At 44.0% G+C, this 27677-nt stretch overlaps 1 protein-coding gene across 4 annotated transcripts in view; it reads left to right on the top strand.

Annotated features, from left to right (window-relative positions):
- LOC137376988 (protein phosphatase 1 regulatory subunit 12A-like) overlaps window positions 1-4920 on the top strand; it is a 190686-nt gene extending 185766 nt beyond the window's left edge. For all 4 annotated transcript variants that reach the window (XM_068046047.1, XM_068046048.1, XM_068046049.1 and 1 more), the window contains one exon: window positions 68-4920. In XM_068046047.1, coding sequence (XP_067902148.1) covers window positions 68-154 — 87 coding nt within the window. In that variant the 3' untranslated portion in view covers window positions 155-4920. The remainder of the gene's footprint in view (window positions 1-67) is intronic.
- Window positions 4921-27677: the final 22757 nt, after the last annotated feature.

The following is a 27677-nucleotide window of genomic DNA, read 5'->3' as shown; positions in this document are numbered from 1 at the left end:
CTGAAACAAAAGTCCTATTAATGGCCAACATCCTAAACATAATTTTTTTTTTAAACTATCAATTCAGGTTTTAACAGATTTGAGAGCTGACAATCAGAGACTGAAAGATGAAAATGGTGCACTGATTCGTGTCATCAGCAAACTCTCCAAGTAACTGGTCTTCACTTCAACACTTGCACAAAGCTTTCTGGAGTGATGGGATGTACTGCCACTGGTCTTCTGATGCTTGCCTCACCTTCTCTATCTGGAGGGAATGCTAATCAAGCCACGCCTATTGCTGTTACAGTACACCTGGACTGCCACCTCGGGGTAGTTTGGAAAGGCATGTTCATTGAACTCTATAGATGATGCTCATAACCGGTACCTGTATAGACACACTACTGAGGAACAGCACTGCTGTGAGGAATGGCTAGAATGGGAGTCCACGATGACTACAACTGCTGCAATCAGCACACAAGGCCATTCTTCATTCATGTGACTTTGGTGATGAAGATATTAAACAGGGCACTTTTCTTCGCTCATGGTTCGTAGGCAGTTGAAGAAATGGATCCTTCATTGGTCTGATTGGAGAGACGGAGCAAGGCAGTTCTGCTTGGCAGGCTCTTCATTTTGGGTTGTTTTATAAGGGAATGGAGCAGAACAAAACTAAAGCCATTTTTTTTTAGTTACTCCAGTGTTCTTTTGATCTTCCACCTAAATGACATTTATCAAAAACCTCACCTGTTCTTGGCACACACAACTTAAAGGTCCTGCCATGCAGAGTTGTTCATTATTGACCTCTGCAGGCTGTTTTATTAGAATTGTGAACTGGGAAGAGGCAGTTAAGACCTCACACCTTTGTCCAGCACCCTTTGCCTCCCAAAACTGAAATGCACTTAGATTCATGACCCAACCTGCAAAGATTTTAGCTGGTTCTAAGTCACTGCTGCTTTCAGGAGAGGAGGCAAAGAAAGAGAGAAAGGGCCTTTGAGGATTAGTCTTCAACATGAGGGAATAGAATCCAGACAGTGATAATATATGCAATGAGGTGCAGTTAAAAATAGCCAACATCAGAGTCATTGTTTAGACTCTGGTATGTGGGTTAACCTTACAGTGGCTTGTGTGAGCAGCAACGGTTGAAGGAATCATCCTAACATGGAGATATTGTGAAGCATGTGACGCTGTCACAGTGGGGCAGACAGAGCTGCTGCTTAATGTTGAGGCTGGCCATTTTTTGAAGGGGGGTAGACAGAGTTAAAAGCTGTACGTACAGTGTACAGGCAAAGTTTTCTCACTGAGCTCAGTGTGAGATCTCTGCGAGTTGGAATTGCACTAAATTTTTCTGCCTCCTCTCTGTATTTGTTCTTTGTTCCCTCCCCTGTTTTATGTAGCTGTCCCCAATTTTAAAATCTCTCTTCTGCCCCTCTCTAGCCAAAAATAAACCTTCTCAGGTCTTTCCTGCATCCTGTATCAAAAAAAAACAATTGTATACAATCAGCACTTTCCACTTTCCTTGCCAAAGGAAAAAAATTGGTAGAATGAGCAATATAAACATAGCAGTCAGAATGTAAAGTGCCGTGGTACCAAAGAAGTATGTGTGTTTACATTGAGGAAGTATATTTTACAGATCCTCATATTATACAGCCTACCGTAGTGGCCCTGATATAAAAGCCCTGACTTGTGCTCTTGCAAAGCAAATATCTAATTGTTGTGGCTGTGAGACTGACATTGTTCCACTAATAAGACAGATTGGATTTCTATAGCACATTGCCACTTCCCTCAGAACATCTCAAAATACAGTGGTTATTATTGAAGACATAGGAAGATCCTAAAAACATTTAAGTTAATTAACTAGTTAATCTGTTTTAGTATTGGCTGAGGAAAGAATGTTGACCAGGGCACTGGAAAGGTGTATCCTGTTCCTCTTTGAAAAGTACTGTGGAATCTTAATGTCCACCTGATCCACTGGAATAAGCAAGTAAGTATTTGGTTCAACTTCCCATCTGGAGGATGGCTCCTTGACAGTGCAGCACTGCCTCGCTACTGCACCAGACCATCAGCCTGTATTGTCAAGTCCTGGAGTGGGGCTTGAACTCACAACCTTCTGATTCAAACAAGGCTGATACTAACTGAGCCAAGGTAACACTTAAAGAGAATCTAAGAGAGAATTTCTTTTTTTACATATATAAATATATGTGGTAGTGTTTAGTGGCCCCAAATTGGTGATCTGCTTACACTGGGTGAGTTCCCTCAATAATGCTGTAGGCCTCACTCCTGCTGCAAATTGCAACCTAACTGGTGCAGTGATTTGGTTAAAATGGTCAGAAGTTTAAGTCAAAAGATGACCCGATATTAATCTAGTCAAGGACATCATTGTCTGAATTATTCCTTTTAAAGATGCATAGATCACAGATTACATCATTTGCTAAACCCCAGTGTAATTGTTTAGCCAACAAACCATTTCAGTAGGTTAGTGCAGGGGTTCCTGAGAACAAATATTTAGACTCCTGCTGTTACTATCTGCACTTAAATACTAGCAAACTCTTCCCTTGCAGTCACCGACAGTCCCTTCAGTTGAACATGAACTTCCCTAGTCTCTCATGAGTATCCAAGAATTGAGGAATCTCTCATTGCAACAGAATGGTAACCAACTGAATTAATGTATGAAATTTAGTGACTAAGCATACTCTGGCACTTCTGTGAACTTCTCTCCTTTGGCTAGGTGTCCCAGGAAATAAGAATGTTGCCTTTTCACTTCCGAGGATCAGGCTTGGAATACAGGCTAAGAAGACTGGGCATTGTGGCCTCAAGATAGCACCTGTACATTAGCACTACCCAAATGTCTATATTTGTCTACGGCACTCTGAGACTTTGAGAGCTTTCCTAAAGTTTCCTATGCGTCCTCATCCTTTGTTCATCCATTGGCTGGTGTCTTCTCACAGTTAAGATGAACGCTCATTGTCTTTCTGCACTGTGCTTATCTATTGGTTGACTTCAGTAGCAAGAGTTCAGTGTCAGCTCAGCTGGGAGATCCCAGCATTCAAGAGGTCTTGGGTTCAGGGAATGTTGTCAATTAGCTCACTCTTTGCTGAGTATAGCAATTTTTTTTCAGAATAAATCATTTTTGTATACATGTTGGGATCAACAAGAGTTGGAATACCTAGAAGCTGTGAAATTAGATTACTGAGGGGGTAGTTCTGTAAAAGAGCATGGATGATCATTGTGTGGCACATTTAGAGGGTGCAGAGGGGGACAGAAGCATTTGATATCACAGTCTTCATAAGACAAAGCATGACTAAATTCCAGAGTTAGTTTTTCAAGACCTTAGCAAATGGGTTACATTAACTATGGTCTTGTTAATCTTTTATTTATACTGGTGGGAAGGAGACTGTCCTCATGTACATGCCAAATATCAGACTGAAACCACATAAAGTGGCATTGTTTAGCACAAGTGCTGACACTAGCCAGAGAGAGAAAGACTCCCCAAGAATGGGATGGAAGTACTTCTTCCCTTGTCTGTCCTGGCTAGCCCGCTCATGCACAGCTCTCAGTGCTTACTTGTTTATAGCCATTGGCCTCTTGAAATCCAAGGTGGAGTATAGATCTGCACATTTAGGAAAGGCTAAGAGGAATGGGGCTGGGGGCTTGTTCACGCTATGTGTACCTGATGGGTAAACACAGTACACATACTCCATCACTTGTGCAATAATGCTGAGTTTTATCTTTTATGCAATATATAAGTTAGTTTTCTATATGCTTGCCTACAAATTGCACAATGTCTTATTGTATAAAAACCACAGATGTGTTTGAAACCAGTTCGATATATTTCACCTTCCTTTCAAATGTAAACTTTATATTCTTGTACATTTGTATGTTAATATTTAAAAGAAAATTGTTGCTCACTAATCCATGCCAACCAATGGTTGAAAGTTGATTTGCTATCGGTAAACACGAAGCGAGACAAGTTTCATCTGTGAAGTGTCGTGGTGACTTTCAGTTTTCCGGAGCTGTATGGCTCTCAGGCTTTACTATCAAATTTGATCCTCACCATCTAACATGGCCTTCACTTTGACTCACCCTTCACTTTTGTACCCAGCCATCACTCTCGGGTCTCTGAAATCTCACTCACAGTCCTTATTCAGGCACAACATTCACTGTTTGGCCCTGCCCTCCCACTCAGTCCTCAATCTTGAACCCTAATTCTCACTCTACCTCACCCTCAGAAGTGCTGATGCCCCTTTGTGTATGTTGGAGAAGTCAGTTCAGCCCCAACCTCTGCTGAGATCAAGCATCTCATCTCTGTTTTTGGCTCCACCTGTGGTTTGAGCTGAGAACTGGCAGTGTCCAACTCATCCTGTTTGGTAGATAGGGGGCAATCTATAAGTTGAGCAACACAAACACCCTGAGTACTCATTCTGTGCTCAAACAGACAAAATAGTTGTCATGACTTCACTAAAATAATTTCCTGAAATATTCCCCCTATGGTGTCATGGGTCAGAGACTGCCCTTTCACCTCTTGAATCTGGATAAATCTAGTTCAGGCAGAGAGGGTGATGAAGTCCGCGCTCTAATATGATGAAGAGGGTTCAACACTGTCCTTTAAACTATGGGACCTGGTTTGGAAACCAACCCAGAGAGGGAAATGAGTTTGTAGCCTTTAAGTTCAGTTGCTAATAAGTATATAAAGTTTGAGGGTATCTGTTTTCTGGTACTACCTGGGCATTGCCACTTTGAGATGGCTGGTGTGGAAAATAAAAATGTCAAAAGTCTTTTATTTGAGAGGGGAGAAGGCCACTTTTATATTTAAAAAAAAAGTTGATTAGAGTATTGTTGAGATAATTTACCCTGCGTTTGATCCGGGAATATGTAATACTGATGGTGTAAAAGTGAAAATATATTCAGATCTCAGCACTGACATCCTTCATATTGATGAGCACAATATGCACCAAAAATAAAAATATATATTTTACAAAAAAAGTAAATGAAACCGACTTCTGTCATAACCCATTGCCTGTCTTCTGCTTCCAGACTCTGTGTTCTGCTGCACTCTAAAGGTATATTTTTACAGGTCTTGTATCTAAAAGGATATTTGTATATGGAACTCATTGCAGAGAAGCATGTCTTTTAAGGAGCCTATGCTGTTATAGACCAGAGCCCACCTGGAATATATGTGTGTTAATGTGCTTTGACTGAAGCAGACACCTGTGGATTTTTCCAAAGACTAATGGGTTTATTAGGTGGTGCTGTACACTATTTAGGCTATTTTATGATGGTTTGTTAACTTAATTTTGCTTTCCATGATTAGATGACATGGACACCCTCCTTATAAACCTAGATTTCAGTCCAGCCCAGATTATAGGATGGAATTTGTCTCTGTTCTCTGGCTAAGACACTGGCAAATGAGTTTGTGTAGCCTTACACCAATTCCATAATGAGGGTCCACAGTGCAAAGTTGTTCTTGCTGCAGCATTAATTGTCTGTCTCACTCAGAAACCGCATCAAGGTTGGGGTAAGAGATGCAAATATGACACTGGTACAGCACATGGAGTTAGGATGTTGTGAAAGAAAGACTTGCATTTATATAGTGCCTTATCATGATTCTCAAACATCTGAAAGTGCCTCACATGGTGAATTAGTTTGAAATGCAGTTTTTGTTGGATATCTGTCCATGCTGTATCTGACCAGCAAGTAATTAATGTGGAGTTTTGGTAGGACTTTTAAGTAAGTTTATTGACCAGCAGAATTTATTCACCAGGAAAGTATTGTATGTGATTCTCCAGGTCCAAGTGACCATTTTTCTTAGCATTAGCATAGACAGCAACTGTTTGCAGACAATTTGACTGTGGGAGATGATCACAACTAAGCCTGATCCTGCCATTACTGCTCCTGGCTGAGAACATCTGATTCAACATGTAACCATGAACCGTCAGAGACATAGAGGAGCAATTTGCAGAGAAAAACCATCTCCCCTTGACAGGCAATGGCATTACCATCGCTGAGTCTCCCACTATCAACATCCCGGGGGTTACCATTGACCAAAAACTGAACTGGACCAGCCATATAAATACCATGGCTACAACAGCAGATCAGAGGTTGGGAATTCTGTGGCGAGTAATTGACCTCCTGTCTCCCCAAAGCCTGTCCACCATCTACAAGGCACAAGTCAGGAGTGTGATGGAATACTCTCTATTTGCTTGGATAAGTGCGGCTCCAACAACACTCAGGAAGCTCGACACCATCCAGGACACAGCAGCCTGCTTGATTAGCACCTCATCCACCACCTTCAACATTCTCTCCACCACAGCACAGTGTGTACTGTCTACAAGATGCACTGCAGCAACTCACCAGGGCTCCTTAGACAGCACCTTCCAAACCTGCAACTTCTACCACCTAGAAGCAAATGCATGAGAACACCACCACCTGTAAGTTCCCCTCCAAGCCACACACCATCCTGACTTTGAACTATATCACTGTTCCTGGGTCAACATCCTGCAACTCCCTAGCAACACAGTGGGTGTACCCCAACCCAGAATACATTCTGTGCCCTTGCAACCTCAGTGCTTCTTTCAATTGGGGTTTAACATGGCAAAGCACTGATTCATCAAAGTTGGGGGTGGTGGGTGATAATCAGCAGAAGTTTTCTGTGCCCCTATTTGACCTAATGCCATAAGACTTCATTGAGTCCACAGTCAATGTTGAGGACTCGCAGAGCAGCTCCCTCCCGACTGTATACCACTGTGCCGCCACCTCAGGGATGGTGATGTCTGTAAGGTATGATTCCATGAGTAGGACTATGTCAGGCTGTTGCTTGACTAGTCTGTGGGGCAGCTCTTCCAATTCTGGCACAAACCCCCAGATGTTAGTAAGGAGGACTTTGCAGGGTCGACAGGGCTGGGTTTTCCATCGTCATTTCCAGTGCCCTAGGTTAATGCCGGGTGGTCCATCTGGTTTCATTCCTCTTCTTAGGCTTTGTAGTGGTTTGAACAACTGAGTTGCTTGCTAGGCCATTTCAATGGGTATTTAAGAGTCAACCACATTGCTGTGGGTCTGATCAGATGTAGGCCAGACCAGGTAAGGACAGCAGATTTCCTTCCCTAAAGGGCATTAGTGAACCAGATGGGTTTTTGACAACAATCAACAATGGTCACCGTTAAACTAGCTTTTAATTCCAGATTTATTAATTGAATTCAAATTTCACCAGCTGCCGTGGTGGGATTCAAACCCATGTCCCCAGAAGCCTGGGCTTCTGGATTACTAATCCAGTGGATATTACCACTATGCCACTGCGCCCCCCCCCCCCCCCCCCCCCCCTTGGCGAACGATGGAAAGAAAGACTTGCCTTTATCTCGTGCCTTTCACGACCACCGCTCATCTCAAAGTGCTTTACAGCCAATGAAGTACCTTTTTTATTAGTCCAGTAAAAGAAAATCCAGTTTCAAGATTCAGGAAATGGTTTGAAGTTAAACATTGTTCAGCTGTATTCATTTTGCAGCTATGTGCATTTCTTTCTTGTAATAAATTTGACTGATAGTCCAGCCTGAGCAATAGAATCCAACAGCAAGGACATTTTCCACCTATTGATAAGGAAAGGAAATTGTGATGAGCCACGCTTGGGAAATCCAATGCCTAATAATGTGGTAAGTGATTAATTACTAATCTCATGGTATGCTAACCCACTCCACACACGAGGTTAGAAGTTTCAGATTGTAGGAGGGGCGGCTCAGTCTATGGAAACTGCCTCTTGTGAGTATGAACGGAGAGTTTTGGGAGAAAGTCCAAAACGGATCTTGGCTCAGATCAGGAAGTAGAATCGGTATGGGTGGAGATTAGGAATAACAAGGGTCAGAAAACGTCGGTGAGAGTTTATAGTCCCCCTAACTGTTTTTTTTTTCATTTGCCTTTGGGATGAGAGCATCGCTGGCAAGGCCAGCATTTATTGCAGATCCCCAGTTGCCCTTGAGAAGGTGGTGGTGAGCTGCATTCTCGAACTGCTGCATGTTCGTATGGTGTAGGCACTCCCATGGTGCTGTTAGGGAGGGAGTTGCAGGATTTTGATCCAGTGACAGTGAAGGAATGGTGATATAGTTCCAAGTCAGGATGGCGTGTGGCTTGGAGGGGAACTTGCAGTGGTGATGGTCTCATTGCATCTGCTGCCCTTGCCCTTCTAGATAGCAGACGATGTGAGTTTGGAAGGTGCTGTCGAATGAGCCTTGGTGAATTGCTGCAGTGCATCTTGTAGATGGTACACACTGTTGCCACTGTGAAGGGAGTGAATGTTTAAGGTGATTGATGGGTGCTGATCAATCGGGCTGCTTTGACTTGGATGGGACTGAGCTTCTTGAATGTTGTTGGATACGCACTCATCCAGGCAAATGGAGAGTATTCCATCACACTCCTGACTTGTGCATGTAGATGGTGAACAGGCTTTGGGGAGTCGGGAGGTGAGTTACGCGCTGCAGAATTCCCAGCCTCTGACCTGCTGTTGTAACCATAGTATATATATGGCTGGTCCAGTTCAGTTTCCAGTCAGTGCTAACTCAAGGATGTCGATGGTGGGGGTTTCAGTGGTAGTAATGCCATTGAATGTCAAGGGGAGATGGTTAGATCTGCTCTTGTTGGAGATGGCCATTGCCTGGCACTTGATACTTGCCACTTATCAACCCAAGCCTGAATGTTGTCCAGGTCTTGCTGCCTGCAGGCACAGACTGCTTCAGTGTCTGAGGAGTTGTGAATGGTACTGAACAATGTGCAATCATGAGCGAATCTCCCCACCTTTGACCTTATGTTGGAGGGTAGGTCATTGATGAAGCAGCTGAAGATGGTTGGGCCTAGGACTCTGCCCTGAGGAATTCCTGCAGTGATGTCTTAGGGCTTTGATGATTGGCCTCCAACAACCACAACTGTCTTCCTTTGTTCTAGGTATGACTCCAGCCAATGGCGAGTTTTTCCCCCCAATTCTCATTGAGGTCAGTTTTGCTAGGGCTCCTTGAAGCCACAGTTTGTCAAATCCTGCCTTGTTGTCAACGGCAGTCACTCTCACCTCACCACACCTCTGGAATTCAGCTTTTTTGTCCCTGTTTGTACCAAGGCTGTAATGAAGTCAGGGGCTGAGTAGCCCTGGTGGAAACCATTGGACAGAGCATAAAGCAAGAAATAATTGGAGCTCGTAACAAAGGGAAAAATGTAATAATTGTGGGGAACTTTAAACTTCATATAGTCTGGAGAAATAGAAATAAAAATCTGGAAGATAAATTTGTAGAATGCTTTCGTGACAGTTTCCTGGAACAATATGTTGTGGAACTAACTGGGGATGAAGTTATTTTAGATCTAGTATTGTGTTATGAGGCAGGTTTAATTAGTAATCACATAATAAAAGATCCTCTGTGGAAAAAGTAATTATAATACAATTGAGGCCCATATTACGTTTGAGAGCAACATACTCCAGTCCCAACAAAATTCATAAACAAAGCCAGTTACATAAGTATGAGGGGAGAGCTGGCTAAGGTTGATTAGGTAAATACAATGAAAGGTATGGTGGTTAACAAACAGTGGGAAACATTTAAAGAAACGATTCAAAATGTTCAACAAAAACGCAGCAAGAAAGATCCATCCATAGCTTATAAGGGAAGTTAAGGATAGTATTAGTTTAAAAGAAAAGGCTTTTAACGTTGTGAAGAATAGTAGCGAGCCTGAGAATTGCGAGAGTTTTATGAACCAGCAAAAGTAAACCAAAAAAACTGATAAGGAAAAGATAGAATGAGAGTAAACTGACAAAAAATATAAACACAGATTGTAAAAGCTATTACAAGTATATAAACAGGAGGAGAGTAGCGAAAGTACAGGCAGAGCCAGGAGAAATAATCATAGGGAATGAGGAAATGGCAGAGATGTTGAGCAAATATTTATGTCTGTCTTCGCAGTAGAAGACACAAATTACATACCAGAAATAGAGGGTAACCAATGGGTTAATATGAATGAGGAACTTAAAGAAATTAATATCAGCAGAGAAAAAATATTAGAGAAACTTAAGGGACTAAAAGCCAATAAATCCCCAGGACCTGGTGGCCGACAACCATCGGTTCTTAAAGAGGTAGCTGCAGAGTTGGTGGATGCACTGGTTATGATTTTCTAAAACTCCCTAGGTTCTAGAATGGTCCCAGCTGATAGGAAGTTATAAAATATAACACCACTACTTGAGAAAGGAGGAAGAGAGAAAATGGGGAACTACAGGCCAGTTAGCCTGACATTAGCTGTCGGAACAATGCTGGAATCGATTATTAAGACAGTCTTAGCATTACATTTGGAAAATCATTGTATGATCAGACAGAAATAACATGGTTTTTACGAAAGGGAAATCATGTTTACAAACGAACATACGAACAAATGAATTAGGAGCATGAGTAGGCTACTCGGTCCCTCGAGCCTCTACAAGATCATGGCTGTTCTGATTGTACTCTCAACTCCACATTCCCGCCTACCCTCGATAGCCTTTCACCCTCTTGCTTATCAAGAATCTATCGACCTCTGCCTTAAAAATATTCAAAGACTCTGCTTATACCACCTTTTGAGGAAGAGAGTTCCAAAAACGCACGAGCCTCTGAGAGAAAACTCCTTATCTCTGTCTTAAATGGGCAACCCCTTAATTTAAAACAGTGACCCCTAGTTCTAGATTCTTTCACAAGAGGAAACATCCATTCCATATCCATCCTGTCAAGACCCCTCAGGATCATACGTGTTTCAATCAAGTCGCCTCTTACTCTTCTATTCCAGGTATTAGTCCTGTAAATCGTTGCTGAACTGCTTCCAATGCATTTACACCCTTCCTTAAATAAGGAGCCCAATACTGTGCACAGTACTCCAGATGTGGTCTCACCAATGTCCATATAACTGTCGCATAACCTCCCTCCTTTTGTATTCAATTTCCCTCGCAATGAATGATAACATTCTATTAGCTTTCCTAATTACTTGTTGGACCTGCATACTAACCTTTTGCGATTCATGCACTAGGGCACCGAGATCCCTCTGCATCTCAGAGCTCTGCAATCTCTCACCATTTAGATAATATGCTTTTTTATTCTTCCTGCCAAAATGGACAATTTCACATGTTCCCACATTATACTCCATTTGCCAGATCTTTGCCCACTCACTTTATCTATATCACTTTGGAGTCTCCTTATGTCCTCTTCACAACTTACTTTCCTACCAGTCTTTGTGTCATCAGCAAATTTAGCAACCATACCTTCGTCCAAGTCATTTATATAAATTGTAAAAAGTTGAAGCCCAGCACTGATCCCTGTGGCACACCACTCATTACATCTTGTCAACCAGAAAATGACCCATTTATGCCTACTCTCTGTTTCCTGTTAGCTAGCTGATCTTCTATCCATGCCAATATGTTACCCCCCACACCATGAGCTTTTATTTTCTGCAATAACGTTTGATGTGGCATCTTACCAAATGCCTTCTGGAAATTTAAGTACAGTACATCGACCGGGCTCTTTTTATCCACCACACATGTTACTTCTTCAAAGAACTCCAATAAATGGGTTAAACATAATTTCCCTTTCACAAAACCATGTTGACTCTGCCTGATTACCTTGAATGTTTCGATGTACCCTGCTATAACATCTTTAATAAAGCTTCAACCATTTTCCCTATGACATATGTTAAGCTAACTGGTCTGAATTTCCTGCTTTTTGTCTCCCTTTTTGAATAAAGGAGTTACATTTGTTGTTTTGGAATCTAGGGATTAACTAACTCACTACCCACTTCTTTTAAGACCCTAGCATGAAGTCCATTAGGACCTGGGGACTTGTCAGCCCACAACTCCAACAATCTGCTCAGTACCACTTCCCTGGTGATTGTAATTTTCTTGAGTTCCTCCCTCCCTTCCATTTCCTGATTTACAGCTATCTCTGGGATGTTACTTGTATCCTCTATAGTGAAGACTGATGCAAAATACCTGTTGAATTCATCTACTGTCTCCAAATTTTCTATTATTATTCCCCCAGACTCAATTTCTATAGGACCAATGCTCATTTTGTTAACTGTTTTCTTTTTTAAATATCCATGGAGACTCTTACTATCTGGTTTTGTATTTCTAGCTAGCTTTCTTTCGTATTCTAATTTTGGCAAATTAATTAAAGCTTTTTGAGGATATAACTAGTCAGGTAGATAACGGGGAGGTGGTAAATGGTAGTATTTTTGGATTTCCAAAAGGCATTCGATCAGGTGTCACACAGAAGGTTAATGCACAAGATAAGGGTTCATGGAGTTGGGGGTAATATATTAGCATGTCTATCTAAATTAATGACTTGTATAAAGAGACAGAGAGTAATGTATCCAGGTTTGTTGACAAGACAAAGCTAGGTGGGAATGTAAGCTTTGAGGAGGACTGGCTAAGTGAGAGGACAACAGGGTCGCAGGGCGGCACAGTGGCGCAGTGATTAGCACCGCAGCCTCACAGCTCCAGCGACTCGGGTTCAATTCTGGGTACTGCCTGTGTGGAGTTTGCAAGTTCTCCCTGTGTCTGCGTGGGTTTCCTCCGGGTGCTCCGGTTTCCTCCGACATGCCAAAGACTTGCAGGTTGATAGGTTAATTGGCCATTATAAATTGCCCCTAGTATAGGTAGGTGGTAGGGAAATATAGGGACAGGTGGGGATGTGGTAGGAATATGGGATTAGTATAAATGGGTGGTTGATGGTCGGCACAGACTCGGTGGGCCGAAGGACCTGTTTCAGTGCTGTATCTCTAAACTAAACTAATGTGGGGAAGTGTGAGGTTATTCACTTTGGTGGTAAGAATAGAAGAGCAGAATATTTTTTAAAAGGCGTGAAGTTTTTAAATCGTTCAGAGTATCTTGGATGTACTTATACATGGAACACAGAAAGTTAGCATGCAGGTACAGCATGCAATTGGGAAAGCAACCGGCATGTTGGTCTTTATTGCCAAGGGATTGGAGTACAAGAATAAGGAAGTTTTGCTACAATTGTACAGAACTTTAATGAGGCCACAAGTGGAGAAATATATGCAGTTTTGGTCTCCATGTCTAAGGAAGGATATACTTGCATTGGAGGTGGTATATTGAAGGTTCACTAGATTGATTCCTGGGATGAGAGGGTTGTCCTATGATGAGGCTGAGTACTATACTCTGGAGTTTAGAAGAAAGAGAGATGATCTCATTGAAATATACAAGATTTTGAAAGTACTTGACAGGGTAGATACTGAGAGGTTGTTTTCCCTGGCAGGGGAATCTAGAACACGGGCACAGTCTCAGGATAAGGGATTGATCATATAGGATTGAGATGAGGAGAAATTTCTTCACTCAGAGGGTTGTGAACCTTTGGAATTGTCTACCCCAGAAGACTGAGAATACTCCTTCATTGAATAAATTTAAGACTGAGATATACAGATTTTTTTTCATCTTTCAGGGAATCAAGGGATATGGGGAGCAGGTGGGAAAGTGGAACTGAGACAGATGATCAGATATTATTGTATTGAATGGCTTAGCAGGCTCAAGGGGCCTTATGGTCTTCTGCTCCTATTATGTTTTTAACTAGAGGATCTTCAACTGCAATGGAGCAGCTTAAGCATAAGGGGACATTTCGCAAGCATGAGGAGGTCAAACAGCAGTGATAGAGCAGATAAAAGGATGCCGTGGAATGTCTGCAGACATGAGGCTGATGAAAATGACTGTAAAGATGAAGAGGCTCTACAGAAATGAGGTAAAAGGAGAAGCCACAGCAACAACATGCGCTTGAAGTGACAGGAGAGGGTTTATCAACTACACAATCAATAAGTGAGGATCCAGTTGATCCAGACCATAAATCTGCGCTGAACAATTTTACTAAAATCTAATGTTTTTCCCCCAAATTTTAAAGAAAGGGAATCACAACAGGATTCTTTAGGCTTTTTGAATTGTAAGTAAACCATCAGAAGCAGGAAATGCGCACATAAAAACTGAAAATGTTGTTTAGCAATAAAATTCTTGCTCTGTTACACATATAAAATCTGACTTTGTCTTTTAAAAAATGAACCTTTCTTTTAAAAAAAGTGAACTCTAAGCTCTAAAATAGCCACCAAAGGAAAAGGACTTGGCCTTTGTATATTCAAACTGTCTGAAAGGGACAAAGGAAAATCTTCAAAACTAAGAGGTGTCAATTGCACCCCTCTTACACCCATCCTAAAATATTCCAGAATTGAATGGGTTCTTCTGAAACAAAGAAGGTGAGAAGTGGAAACATCATAACCAGATTATTCTCATCCTAAACCCATCAAGAGACCCCTTTGAATTGAATGGATTCTTCTGAAACAAAGAAGCTGTGAAGTAGCCATGGCCTGGGCCATTGTGCGATCACCATGGGGAAGAGACCAAAGTGTCTCCTACCAGGAGGTGAGATGTAACACATCTCTACCTTAAAAGACAGTCCAGGGAGAGAAAGATAGACACCCAGAAAGCGGCATCCAGGAAGCTGGTGTTCCAACAAACCAAAAGGGATGCGCCCTGCTGTAGAATTCCACATCTACACTTTATACAGCAGTGAAGTACAAATAATCCACTGTCTTCAACTGAACTTTCAATCAAGGGAGAAATCTACAAGTACCTCATGTCTGCAACCATTGAGAACTTGACTTCCAAGAGACGTCAACATGTTACCGTAACCCCCAACTTCTAAACCTACTTACCCCTTTTCCGCTCTATCTGTCTCTTCATATGTGTGTGTGTGCGAATTAATGAGTGAGTGGGTGCAGGTGTGATAATTTCAAGATAAAGTGTATTGATCAATAAATAATTGGCTTTCTATTTTAAACCTACAAGAAAACCTGTCGCTGTATATTTATTTGACAAATAAAAAAACAAAGGGGTTAAACCCTAATAACAAAACACAGTTGATACAATCAGGTGGGAGTTGAACATTGAGAACCATCCAAATCTCACCACATAGCCGTAACACTGCCCATATCCTAACTCACACCAAGTCCACCCATCAATGATGCTCTTGTGGACCTACACTGGCTCCCGATCCACCAGTGCCTCAGTTTTAAAATTCTCATCCTCATGTTCAAATCCCTTCATGGCCTTTCCCCTCCCTATCTCTGCAACCTACTCCAACCCTACAACCCTCTTGAAAACTTTTAATTCCTTCAACTTTGGCCTCTTATGAGGATCATGCAGATGTTAAAGCATTTGTTAGATGGGAGGTACTCAAAGGAGAAGATGTGCAGGAATAAGGGGCTGGCCAAGATGATGGTAATGGAGATATGAGCCACGCAAGCATCACAATGGTTTGGGCACGAAAATATGGTGGAACCCCTTGGTGGGGGGAAAGAGGAATTACAATTAGTAAGCTAAGTAGGACAGGATGTCAATAGATTCGAGGGTGAGATTGTGAATGACAAAACATGTATTCCATAAAAGAATGGAGATTTTGAAGGGATGCATGGTAGGACACCCATGAATATGGTCAGATAAGAGTAGTGAACTAAACGACGGTGAGGAGGATAGAAAGTTTTGTTCAGAGCAAAGGAAATAGTTCAACCAACATGAAGTGGTTGAGCAAGGTTGGAAATTGGAGTGGCTTTGAAGTTGCTGACTTCTTGCTCACATAATGCTCTTTTCCAGGCAACTAAATACCCTATAATACCAGTGCCTTAATGTTCACAACATGACTCTTATGTGGAACCTTAGCAAATGCCTTCAAAAAATCCATACATACAACATGCAAGACATTCCCTTCATCTGGCACTTGTCTGATTCCACTCTTAGCAATCTAATCATATCCAGAGAATCACCTGCAATGGCTTCTCTTCCCACTTCCCCACCATTGCCTCTGGTGTCCCCCAAGGATCTATCCTTGGACCCTTCCTATTTCTTAACTACATGCTGCCCCTCGGTGACAACATCTGAAAACAAAGCATCAGTTTACTTCCACATGTATGCTGATGACACCCAACTCTACCTCACCTCTCTCTACCCCTTCCATTGTCTCTAAATTGTCAGATTGCTTGTCTGCTATCCAGTACTGGATGAACAGAAATTTTCTCCAACTAAATATTGGGAAGACTGAAGCCATTGTCTTCAGGCCCCACTACAAACTCTGTTCGCTAGCCACTGACTCCATCCACCTTCCTGGTAATGGTCTGAGACCGAACCAGACTGTTCGCAAACCTGATGTCATATTGGAGCCTGAGATGAGCTTCCCACCATGTGTCTATGCCATCACTAAGACCACCTGCTTCCACCTTCTGCCCGACACTGCCCTGCCTCATCTCATCTGCTGCTGAAACCCTTACCAAATATCTTTGTTACCTCTAGACTTGACTATTCTGACGCACTCTTGGCTGGCCTCTCAGTTTCCATCCTTAGTAAATTTGTGGTCATTCAAAACCCTGCTGCCTGTGTCCTAACTCATACCAAGTCTCATTCACCCATCAGCACTGTGCTTGCTGAACTACATTGGCTCCCAGTTAAGCAAGGCCTCAATTTAAAAATTCTCATCCTTGTTTTCAAATCCCTCCATGTCTTTGACCCTCCCTACCCTTGTAACCAGCCCTATAACCCTCCAAGATATCTGCGATCCTCCAATTCTGGCCTCTTGCACTTGCCTGATTTTTAATCACTCCACCATTAGCAACTGTGCCTTCAACAGTTGAGGGCCCTAAGCTTTTGGATTTCCTCCCTAAACCTCTCTGCCTTTCTAACTCTGATTAGATCTTTAAGACACTTCTTAAACCTACCTCTTTCACAAAGCTTTTTGTCACCTACCCTGGTATCACCTTACGTGGCTCAGTGTCAAATTTTGTTTGATAAAGCTCCTGTAAAGCACCTTGGAATGTTTTGCTGTGTTAAAAGTACAATGTAACTACAAGTTGTATATGTGTAAATTGGCTGCTGTATTTCCCTATGCAAGGAAATGAAGCAGTACAGGATTTCTTCTGTGTTTTTTTAATGTTTCTAATAAACCACTGTGGACTAAGCTTTAGTATATGTTTTTAATGGAATATTCTCTATTTCCTCATCCTATAGCCTTGTATATATTCCATTTGCTCTGTGTTATTTTAAGCTCTGGATTCCCAGTTAATATTGTCCCTCTTCTCATCGCTCCAGAATCTGCTTTTCCAAAGTCCTAGAACAGTACGTTGTTTATGGTCTTACCTTTGACAACTGTCTTGAATCTAACACTCGATCGATGAGGTGGAAATAAAGAAGCAGAACAATGAACGCAGGAGCAGAGAACACAAGTCCAAAAACTTCTGATGAAAGGTCATTATCCTAAAACATTAACTCTGTTTCTCTCTCCACAGATGCTGCCAGACCTGCAGAGTATTTCCAGCATTTTCTGTTTTTGTACAAAATCTCGCTCCAGGCTTGTGAATTATCAATAGTGGATACGTGGAATAAATTCCCCAGGGAAGGTAGTTGATTTATGGTGCATTAGCATATTTAAAAAGAACTGCATTGATATCTGTTAGGAAGAGAGATTTCAGGCTATAGAGATAGTCTTTTTCCCTCAAAAATACGCTTTATTCATAAAATATGTAAACATGCATTACGTAACAGCTCAATTTTGACATTACTTAAAGTGCAGTTCGGATCAGTTTCTTTCAATACAGTACATGAGGTACCTCACTACATTTGCCATTACAGGTGATATTTACAATGTACATTTATTTTTCATGCCAAACATCCTATGGTGCATTCAGCCCGAGGGGTTTTACATGCGTTCCAGCCCCTCGGTTCACTATGGCAGGAAGGCCTTACACAGTGGCCTTTCCCCATTGAGACTTTGTGGCAACTGCCCCAAGCTTTCGTGCGTCTCTCAGCATGTAGTCCTGGACCTAGGAATGTGCCAGTCTGCAACACTCAGTTGTGGACATCTTTTTGTGCTGGAAGACCAGCAGGTTTCAGGCAGACCAAACAGCATCTTCCATCGAGTTGAAGGTCTTCCAGCAGCAGTTGATGTTTATCTCAGTGTGTGTCCCTGGGAATAGCCGTAGAGCACTGAGTCCTGCATTATGGAGCAGTTTAGGATGAACCTTGACAAAAACCATTATCTCTTTCCAGACCTGCTTTGCATAGACGCATTCCAGAAGGAGGTGGACGACCGTCTCTTCCACACCACAGCTGCCTTAAGGGCAGCGGGCGGAGGTGATGCAACACCGAGCATGCAGGAAGGTTCTGACAGGGAAGGCCCTTCTCACCACCAGGCAAGTTAAGTCTTGGTGCTAGCTTGAAAATTCTGGTGGTGAGGCATTCTGCCTGAATGAGTTTGACAGTCTGCTCGGGGAACCATCCGATAGGATCCGCCATCTCCTTTTCCCACAGGGCCTCAAGGACATCACATGTGGACCACTGCCTGATGGACTTGTGTTCAAAGGTGTTTTTCTGTAGAAAAATTTCCATGAGGGACAGGTGTTACAGCATGGTCCAACTGAACGGAACATTCAGCGGCACCATGGCCAGACCCAGCCTTCACAGCACTGAGGACAGATAAAACCTCAGCAGGTAATGACACTTGGTGTTTGCGTACCAAGAGTCTATGCACAGCTTGATGCAATCACACATAAAGGTGGCCATCAGGATAAGGGCAACATTGGGTACATTTTTCCCCCTTTATCTAGAGGTTTGAACATCATGTTCCTGCCATCACGATCCATTTTTGATCTCCAGTTAAAGCACAAGATGGCTCGGGTGACTATCACGTTGCAAGGATAGGCTATGGGCCAGACCTGCGCCACGTACAGCAACACCAAGAGTGCCTGGCACATGAAGACCAGGTTCTTACCTGCAATGGAGAGGAAGCATTTCTCATGACCAGTTTCTGTTTCACCAAGTCTTTTCACACCTTCCAGTTTTTGGCGCACACTCCGGCCCCTCCGAACCATATCCCCAGCACCTTCAGGTAGTCTGACCTGACAGTGAAGGAGACAAAGGATCAGTCGGCCCAGTTCCCAAAGAACATGATATTGCTCTTGCCACGATTTACTTTGGCTCACGAGGCCTGTTCAAACTGGTCACAGTTGCTCATCAAGTCTGCAAACTGACAGAAGACGGCAACATCGTCCATGTACAGGGAGACTTTGACCTGAGTACATCCACTGCCTGGGACTATCACCACGATTATGCCCGCACCCTTCCTGATGGACTTGGCGAAGTATTTGATCCAGCACACAAATAAGACAGGAGAGAGCCTGCCTAACTCCAGGTTTGATTGGAAAACTTTCTGATTCCACCCATTGATAGAAACTTCACTACTGATGTTTGTGTAGAGCAGTTAGATCCAATTGTGGATTCCATCCTCAAACCCCATTTTGGAGAGCATGTCCACCAGGTAGGTTTGTGCTATTCTGTCAAATGCTTTCTTTTGGTCCAGGCTGATGAGGCAGGTGTCCATCCCCCTGTCCTGCACATAGATAGATGATTGTAACCCTGAGTTGCGCGAGACTATCAGAGATCTTCCTGCCAGGTACAGTGCAGGTCTGATCAGGGTGAATCACCAACTCCAGAGCAGACTTGACTGGACTGGCGATGACTTTGGACAGAATCTTGTAGTCTACATTAAGCAGTGAGATAGGCCGCCAATTTCTGATTTCTGATGAGGGTGATGATGCCTTTCCTCGTGGATTCTGACATGCTACCGGCCAGAAGCATACTCTCGTACACTTCCATCAGGTTTGGGTCAATCCAGTCCCACAGAGTTGAATACAACTCAACTGGTAAGCCATCGCTTCCGGGTGTTTTAATCATCTCAAAGGACCCGATAGCCTTTGTCAGCTCATCCAGAGTTAGCGGTTTGTCCAGACTCTCTAGTGTGCTGTCATTTAAGACCTCTGTGATAGATGACAGGAAGGACTGGGAGGCCGTGCTGTCTGTGGACTTCATGTTGTACAGCCCAGCATAAAAGGATTTGCTGATCCTTAATATGTCAGGCTGCGATGATGTTAAAAAGCTGTCCTCTTCCTTCAGGTTGCTGATCACAGAGCTCTTTCTGTGTACCTTTTGGAAGAAGAAATGCGAGCACGTCTCATCCTGCTCCACGGAGCAGACTCTCGACTGGAAGATGATTTTCGAGGCCTCCATGGCAAAGAGCGAGGCCTGCTGGCTCTTCACCTCTTGGTGGTCCTCCTTGACCTCAACCCCCATCGACTGCAGTAGGAGCAGATTCTGCATACTTTTCTGGAGTTAGGGCATTTCCCTTAGTATCTCTCTTGCCTCCGGAACATCTTTGAGGATAAAGAACCTCTTGAGGTTCACCTTGATCGCTTCCCACCAGTGTTTCAGGGACTTCGAGTGTGTTCTCCAACTTTTTCTGGGGGTCAACAATTTCATGTTTAGTTTCCATGTCCCCCTGCCAACCTTCTGATCTTGCTGTAAGTGTTGAGTAAGGAATGCTGCATTGCTTGTCATGCAGCCTTACTCGACAGGAGTGTGGATTAGTGAGGAAGTCAGTTCTCCTCTTCTCGATTTTCTGGTCATGAATATTTATCTTGGACACTAATTCCAAATATATACTGATCCCACATTTACACAAACTTTGTGTGTTGTCACTCATATTAACCACGGACTTACATTCACCACACTTTTATACCATAACTACATTTCTATTGACCCCATGCTTATACTGACACTGCATTAATACTGACTAAATGTTCACACTGACCCTGTTGTTTTTACTATCCGCAGTTTTATACCACTCCATTTATTCTGCAGTTTGTTGCCTGCTGAATTTCATTTCGCTCTTTGTTTAACCAACACATTATGTCATGTGTATTTGCGTCCTTAAATTAGCACACATTCTTTTCAGTGGAGATTTGAATAACGGGGACTAACTTCCGATTAGGTTGTTTATAATTCTGCTGGTAAGTTGGGCTGCTGATTTGTGGGAATGGCAGCTTTTCCGCTTTGCCCAATATCCAAAGAAGCCTTTTTGTATCTGGATAGAGGCTGAAGCACTGCGTGCCAGCCCTGCCTTGGCACAGCACTGGTGGTAGACATCAGTACAGACTGGAGCTGTGTACTGTGTGACTGCTAGTGTACAGATGTTGCTTCCTGCTCACCCCTGCCTCCACCTCCCGCTACTGTCGATGACTCAAGCTCCAACCCATTCGAACTGTTATGGACAGTTTGTTTTATATTGTAAATAATGGTCGGCAAATGCCTTATAAGGCTGCGTGTCGACGGAGCGGCCGGGGGAGTCTCAGCTGCCAGAAGTTTGAAAACAGAGAGTCGTGAGTAGCCATATACGGACAAAGCCTGGAATTCACCGAGGCTCGGAAAGTGAAAGAAAGCATTAGCTTCATTGTAGCCCCACCTCGTGTTAGAGAACCAGCTCTACAATGCTCTGCAACCACTGGCTCCGTGGTATGTAAGGAACTTTCTGAGCAGCCTTACATGAGAGAAGGTGCCTCCTTCTCATCTCCCCTCCCTCCAGCACCGCCCCAAGGGACCTCTCATTCTCTTGAGAAGTTTCTGCCTCCGTGGCAGAGCTTGTCGTTTGGAAAAGTTGATATTGCCAAAAGTGCTGAACGGTATGACTCAATTCAAGTTGATGACTTTTCCATTCAATTTCCCCACTCGTGTATAAGAACCCTGGCAGTCAGCAGGATGGAGTGAGAGCGTGCAGTTCCATTTCCAGGCTAAAATAAAAGCAAAATGCTGCAGACAATGGAAATCTGAAATAAAACAAAAAGTGCTGGAAATACTCAGCATCTGTGGTTCTGATGAAGGGTCACTGACCTGAAACATTAACTCTGCTTCTCTCTCCACAGGTGCTGGCCAGATCTGCTGAGTTTTTCCAGCACTTTCTGTTTTTATTCCATTTCCAGGCTGATTCACAGCATCTGGGAGTCACGACATTTTTGTGCAAGGGAGAAAAGGGAAGAATCGGATTGGAACCTTATTTGCAATGGGAAGAGATTGGGAAGATCTGAGGAGGGAAATGGGGACTGGAAACACGCGGTGGGGCCTAGGTAACGGAGAAGAACAGTGGGGGAAACTAGGAGCATCGAGATGAGAAATAGGGATTGGGAGCAATGAGAGGAAGGTGGAAATAGTGAAAGTGGAAATTTAGGTTTGCATTGACTTTGGGGCTTGGGATGGAGTCAGTCCAGCGGATTGGCACAGGTTAAATCAGGAGTGCCAGGTCTAGGATTGGGGCACGGGCAATAGGTAGGAGCACAACAGAGGTGCCACACCAGAACATGGCAGAGTCAGTGACAGTGGTGAACGGGTAAGAAGCGAGAGTGTCAGGCAGCGGGCGTGACGCGCTGGAGCAAAAGCAGAGCTGAAGAAGCTGTGAAGATGATTATGGTTGGAGGGTTGGTCTGAGGCACAGGAGGGAGAGAGCACAATTAAAGGCTGGGCAGTGCTTAACTTAATGAGGGGGCTCCGGAATGAAGGGGGCATCGAACTTCATCGGAGCAAAGCCTTGGAGTAGTGGTGCAAAATATACTGTATTTTCAAGCCCATGTTCACTTCTGGCTCACTCAAGTAACCATTGACAATAAATATCACAAGACTAGGAGCAATTTTAATGTCTTGCAGAAAACGGGTGGATGAGCAGTTAAAATGGCTACTGTTACTTATCCGCCAGAAAGCTAGGGTCCTACTGTTCCAATTTTAACCTGCTTTACTGAACAGGTGGTCGAGGTCCTTTATTACATAAGCATATTAGGTCCCGATCACATCAGGATCTACTACAATTTTCATTGGTGGCCTGAGTGGGGCCAGAAGAGGTCCTATTTTAATTTTTCCTTGTGAGACCTGCATGAACACTCGGTAAAGATAAACCTCCTCTACTCTGGGCTCGCACTTCACCTCCACTCTCCCCGCCTTCGAATTTCTGCTGCTTCCCGTTGTGGGTGGGAAGTCAGCCAGTGGGATTCCGAAGAAGGTTCACTGACCCGAAACGTTAACTCTGCTTCTCTTTCCACAGATGCTGCCAGACCTGCTGAGTGGTTCCAGCATTTCTTGTTTTTATTTCAGATTTCCAGCATCCGCAGTATTTTGCTTTTATTATATTGGGATTAAAATGCCCCCGGCTTCGTTTCCCTCTCCCTCCGCAGTTTTTTTACTATAGTGTATGTGGCTAAATACATTTCTACTTGGCAAGTAAAAAGTATGTAATACTCAAACATGTTGAGCATGTTATCATAAAACCCATTCGCACGGCGTATGCATGTGCACTTTAACCTTTTACAGCATTTATTGGTAAAATGGCAATTTATAAAGGAAAGTATTTACATTTTTTATCATTGTGTGTGCTTTATTTGCTTCGTTAGTGAATGGTGGCAGATATTTGATTTTTTACATCTACATAAGTGAAGTACATTTACCCTGTATTGTGTCAGTATGTGTATGGAGTTTTCTAAAACTAAAGCATGTAACAAAAATTGTCACTACAGCCACACCCGTGGATAACGATGTCTACTGGACAGCACGTCTATAATGTTCTGTGGTAATAAAAAGACCTACACTATTCTTTTGGGCCTCCTTATCTCGAGAGACAATGGATACGCACCTGGAGGTGGTCAGTGGTTTGTGAAGCAGCGCCTGGAGTGGCTATAAAGGCCAATTCTGGAGTGACAGGCTCTTCCACAGGTGCTGCAGAGAAATTTGTTTGTTGGGGCTGTTGCACAGTTGGCTCTCCCCTTGCGCCTCTGTCTTTTTTCCTGCCAACTACTAAGTCTCTTCGACTCGCCACAATTTAGCCCTGTCTTTATGGCTGCCCGCCAGCTCTGGCGAATGCTGGCAACTGACTCCCACGACTTGTGATCAATGTCACACGATTTCATGTCGCGTTTGCAGACGTCTTTATAACGGAGACATGGACGGCCGGTGGGTCTGATACCAGTGGCGAGCTCGCTGTACAATGTGTCTTTGGGGATCCTGCCATCTTCCATGCGGCTCACATGGCCAAGCCATCTCAAGCGCCGCTGACTCAGTAGTGTGTATAAGCTGGGGATGTTGGCCACTTCAAGGACTTCTGTGTTGGAGATATAGTCCTGCCACCTGATGCCAAGTATTCTCCGAAGGCAGCGAAGATGGAATGAATTGAGACGTCGCTCTTGGCTGGCATACGTTGTCCAGGCCTCGCTGCCGTAGAGCAAGGTACTGAGGACACAGGCCTGATACACTCGGACTTTTGTGTTCCGTGTCAGTGCGCCATTTTCCCACACTCTCTTGGCCAGTCTGAACATAGCAGTGGAAGCCTTACCCATGCGCTTGTTGATTTCTGCATCTAGAGACAGGTTACTGGTGATAGTTGAGCCTAGGTAGGTGAGCTCTTGAACCACTTCCAGAGCGTGGTCGCCAATATTGATGGATGGAGCATTTCTGACATCCTGCCCCATGATGTTCGTTTTCTTGAGGCTGATGGTTAGGCCAAATTCATTGCAGGCAGACGCAAACCTGTCGATGAGACTCTGCAGGCATTCTTCAGTGTGAGATGTTAAAGCAGCATCGTCAGCAAAGAGGAGTTCTCTGATGAGGACTTTCCGTACTTTGGACTTCGCTCTTAGACGGGCAAGGTTGAACAACCTGCCCCCTGATCTTGTGTGGAGGAAAATTCCTTCTTCAGAGGATTTGAACGCATGTGAAAGCAGCAGGGAGAAGAAAATCCCAAAAAGTGTGGGTGCGAGAACACAGCCCTGTTTCACACCACTCAGGATAGGAAAGGGCTCTGATGAGGAGCCACCATGTTGAATTGTGCCTTTCATATTGTCATGGAATGAGGTGATGATACTTAGTAGCTTTGGTGGACATCCGATCTTTTCTAGTAGTCTGAAGAGACCACGTCTGCTGACGAGGTCAAAGGCTTTGGTGAGATCAATGAAAGCAATGTAGAGGGGCATCTGTTGTTCACGGCATTTCTCCTGTATCTGACGAAGGGAGAACAGCATGTCAATAGTCGATCTCTCTGCACGAAAGCCACACTGTGCCTCAGGGTAGACGCGCTCGGCCAACTTCTGGAGCCTGTTCAGAGCAACTCGAGCAAAGACTTTCCCCACTATGCTGAGCAGGGAGATTCCACGGTAGTTGTTGCAGTCACCGCGGTCACCTTTGTTTTTATAGAGGGTGATGATGTTGGCATCGCGCATGTCCTGGGGTACTGCTCCCTCGTCCCAGCACAGGCATAGCAGTTCATGTAGTGCTGAGAGTATAGCAGGCTTTACACTATTATTGTACTGCTATTACTCGGTGCTGCGCTGTCACTCCTCTCACCCGATCTATGAGTCTCTCACCCCCAGACTGCCGGCTCTCTCTATCTCTAACCCCACTCCACCTCCCCGCACTTCTCTGACTCGCGCTCTCTCTCTCTCTCATCCCCTGATCTCTGACTCTCATCTTTTGGTCTCTGACTCTCTCTCTAACACCCCCTGGTCTCTGACTCTCTCTCATCCCCTGGTCTCGGACTCTCTATCTCATCCCCTGGTCTCTGAATCTCTTACTCTCATCCCCTGGTCTTTGGCTTTCTATCCAACAACCCCCTGAGCGCTAACTCTCTCACCTCAGTCTGTTGACTCTCTCTGTCTAACCCCCTATCTCTCTCTCTCTCAAACCCCTTGTCTTTGGTTCTCTCTCTTCACCCCAACTCTGATTATTTGCCATGCAACATAGCAATGATTTTATTGGTGCATGAGTATACCTTGAGCTCAATTGTAGTTGTTCTAACAGTTGTCCCTCTTGATGTCTTCATGAGAATGGCACAGCAAGAAGATATCAGACCCTCCATAAAACCTGCAGGAAATACCTCTCCTGGCATCCTGCCGTGACTCCAACACTTGGCATGCTGCAGCTCAGTGTACATCTACCTGCATGTTGGTGGGGTGGGGGTGGGGGGTGGGGTCATTGGTTATAGATAATGATAGAGCTAGTAGGAGGGTATCAAGGAGTACAGTAGATCAGCAGTAGGAGGTGCAGGAAGAGGAAGAAGAACAGGTCTGTCATCAGAAGAGGAGAGGACCTCCCTCCAGCAACGGCTCATGCAGTCAACTTAGATCTCAGTGGCTGTGCTTCCAAAAGAAGAATGCTTTGCAGAGGAAAGATAGACTGTTGCAGCCATTGTGCCTGGCAGCTTCTGCAAGATGGTGACAAGTGTGCAGGAGTCCATATTCCTCATGTGTAGGGTTCTGATGCACAAAGTTGAAAGAGTGCTAACATCCTTGGAGCAGTTTTCTGTGCAGCCCCTCACAGCTAAGGCCATGTTGTCGGTCTTAGCTCCCCTCATGAGTGCCCAGTCTGCTGTGATACAGGCCATTGGTTGCATTCTGGCCTCCTTGATGTACTGGGGCCTGTTATGGGGTCTGATAACTTCAGATCTACTGTCAGAGTTTGAGAGAGGAGAATACAGTCAATGTTGGCCTTTTCACCGGATGGGTCTATTTCCATCAGTCTGATTCCTGTGTTCCTCTCCTGGCTACAGAAGATCCTGAATACAAGCAGTGGCAGGCTGTTCCCACAGCAGTGGAGGAGCTGCAGCCTGAAGCTGGCTCATTGCACTTGCAAGTGCACACAGATCAAGAGATATCTCGGGTCGCAGAGCGTCACACTGATAATCAGTTGCTATCATCCTTCTCTGCGCCAGGAGTTATCCAGACATCAGAATTACTGCTTTTCTCAACAATCACTTGAGTGGTAGCATAAGCTTCATTACATCTCTGCATTACTTCATTATTTGGAGCTTACAGGGGTGCCATCAAGCATATCAACAGTGGGTAATCAAGGTAACCTACCAGCCAGCCCTTTGAATCTTGTCCTTCTTCAAACAAGTATGGAATTGTAGGCTGTCTTTGAGGATGAAGACATTTTACGAGCTGCCAGGGAACCTGTGTAACTAATAGCTAGACATTAATGGACTAGCACCCCCTTTGGATTCATGTCAGGGACACTTCCCCTCTGTGGAAGCACACAAGCTGACAAGGGTCCCTTCAACCACTCTCACTACTCTGAGCAATCAGTGATCTGGTAGAAGCCAAGGACTTGGCCCTGGCACCCATGGAGAAGGTAATGAATTGATTTCCCCTGGCATCACTACCTGGTGGATGAACTGATGAACTGCTGACTGGTTTATAGAAACTATAACCAGTGGTGTGGAAATCTAGTGCATGGTTATCATCACTGGCACAGACAATGCAGCTGGCGGAGGCTCAAAACTGTGAGTTTCTGGTTTTTTCCCAGCATGTGACACAACTCTGAAGACCATCCTAAGAAACCAGAGCATTGCTCCACACCAAGAATCAGCAATGCCCATCAGGGGCCATAAACTCAGTCAGCTATAGTCGTTGGTCATTCTCAAGAGAAACCCAATCTTCAGTATTGATGGGTGTCCTAACTACAGCCAAAGGTAGAAAGAGATACAATCCATTTAATGGCTAGAATAGCAAAATAAACAGAAAACAAATATTCTTATCAACAATGAAGTTCTTCTAACTCAAAATTCTTTGTGTTTTAGACCTCAAAGAATTTACTAAGACCACACTGACCCTGCACAGTCCCACAGTGCACACTGTCCCCACACAGTCACTAAGATCGCAGTGTCCCCAGAGAGTCACTCAGTACACAGTGTCCCCGGACAGTCAGTCAGTGCACACTGTCCCCGGACACTCAATGTGCACTATCCCCAGACAGTCACTCAGTGAGCATTGACCTCGGGACAGTCACTGAGTGTGCACTGTCCCCGGGATAGTCACACAGTGCG

The sequence above is a fragment of the Heterodontus francisci genome, chromosome 14 (genome assembly GCF_036365525.1).
Source record: "Heterodontus francisci isolate sHetFra1 chromosome 14, sHetFra1.hap1, whole genome shotgun sequence".
Classification (NCBI taxonomy): Eukaryota; Metazoa; Chordata; class Chondrichthyes; order Heterodontiformes; family Heterodontidae; genus Heterodontus; species Heterodontus francisci.
This window is presented reverse-complemented; position numbering and strand designations above follow the sequence as displayed.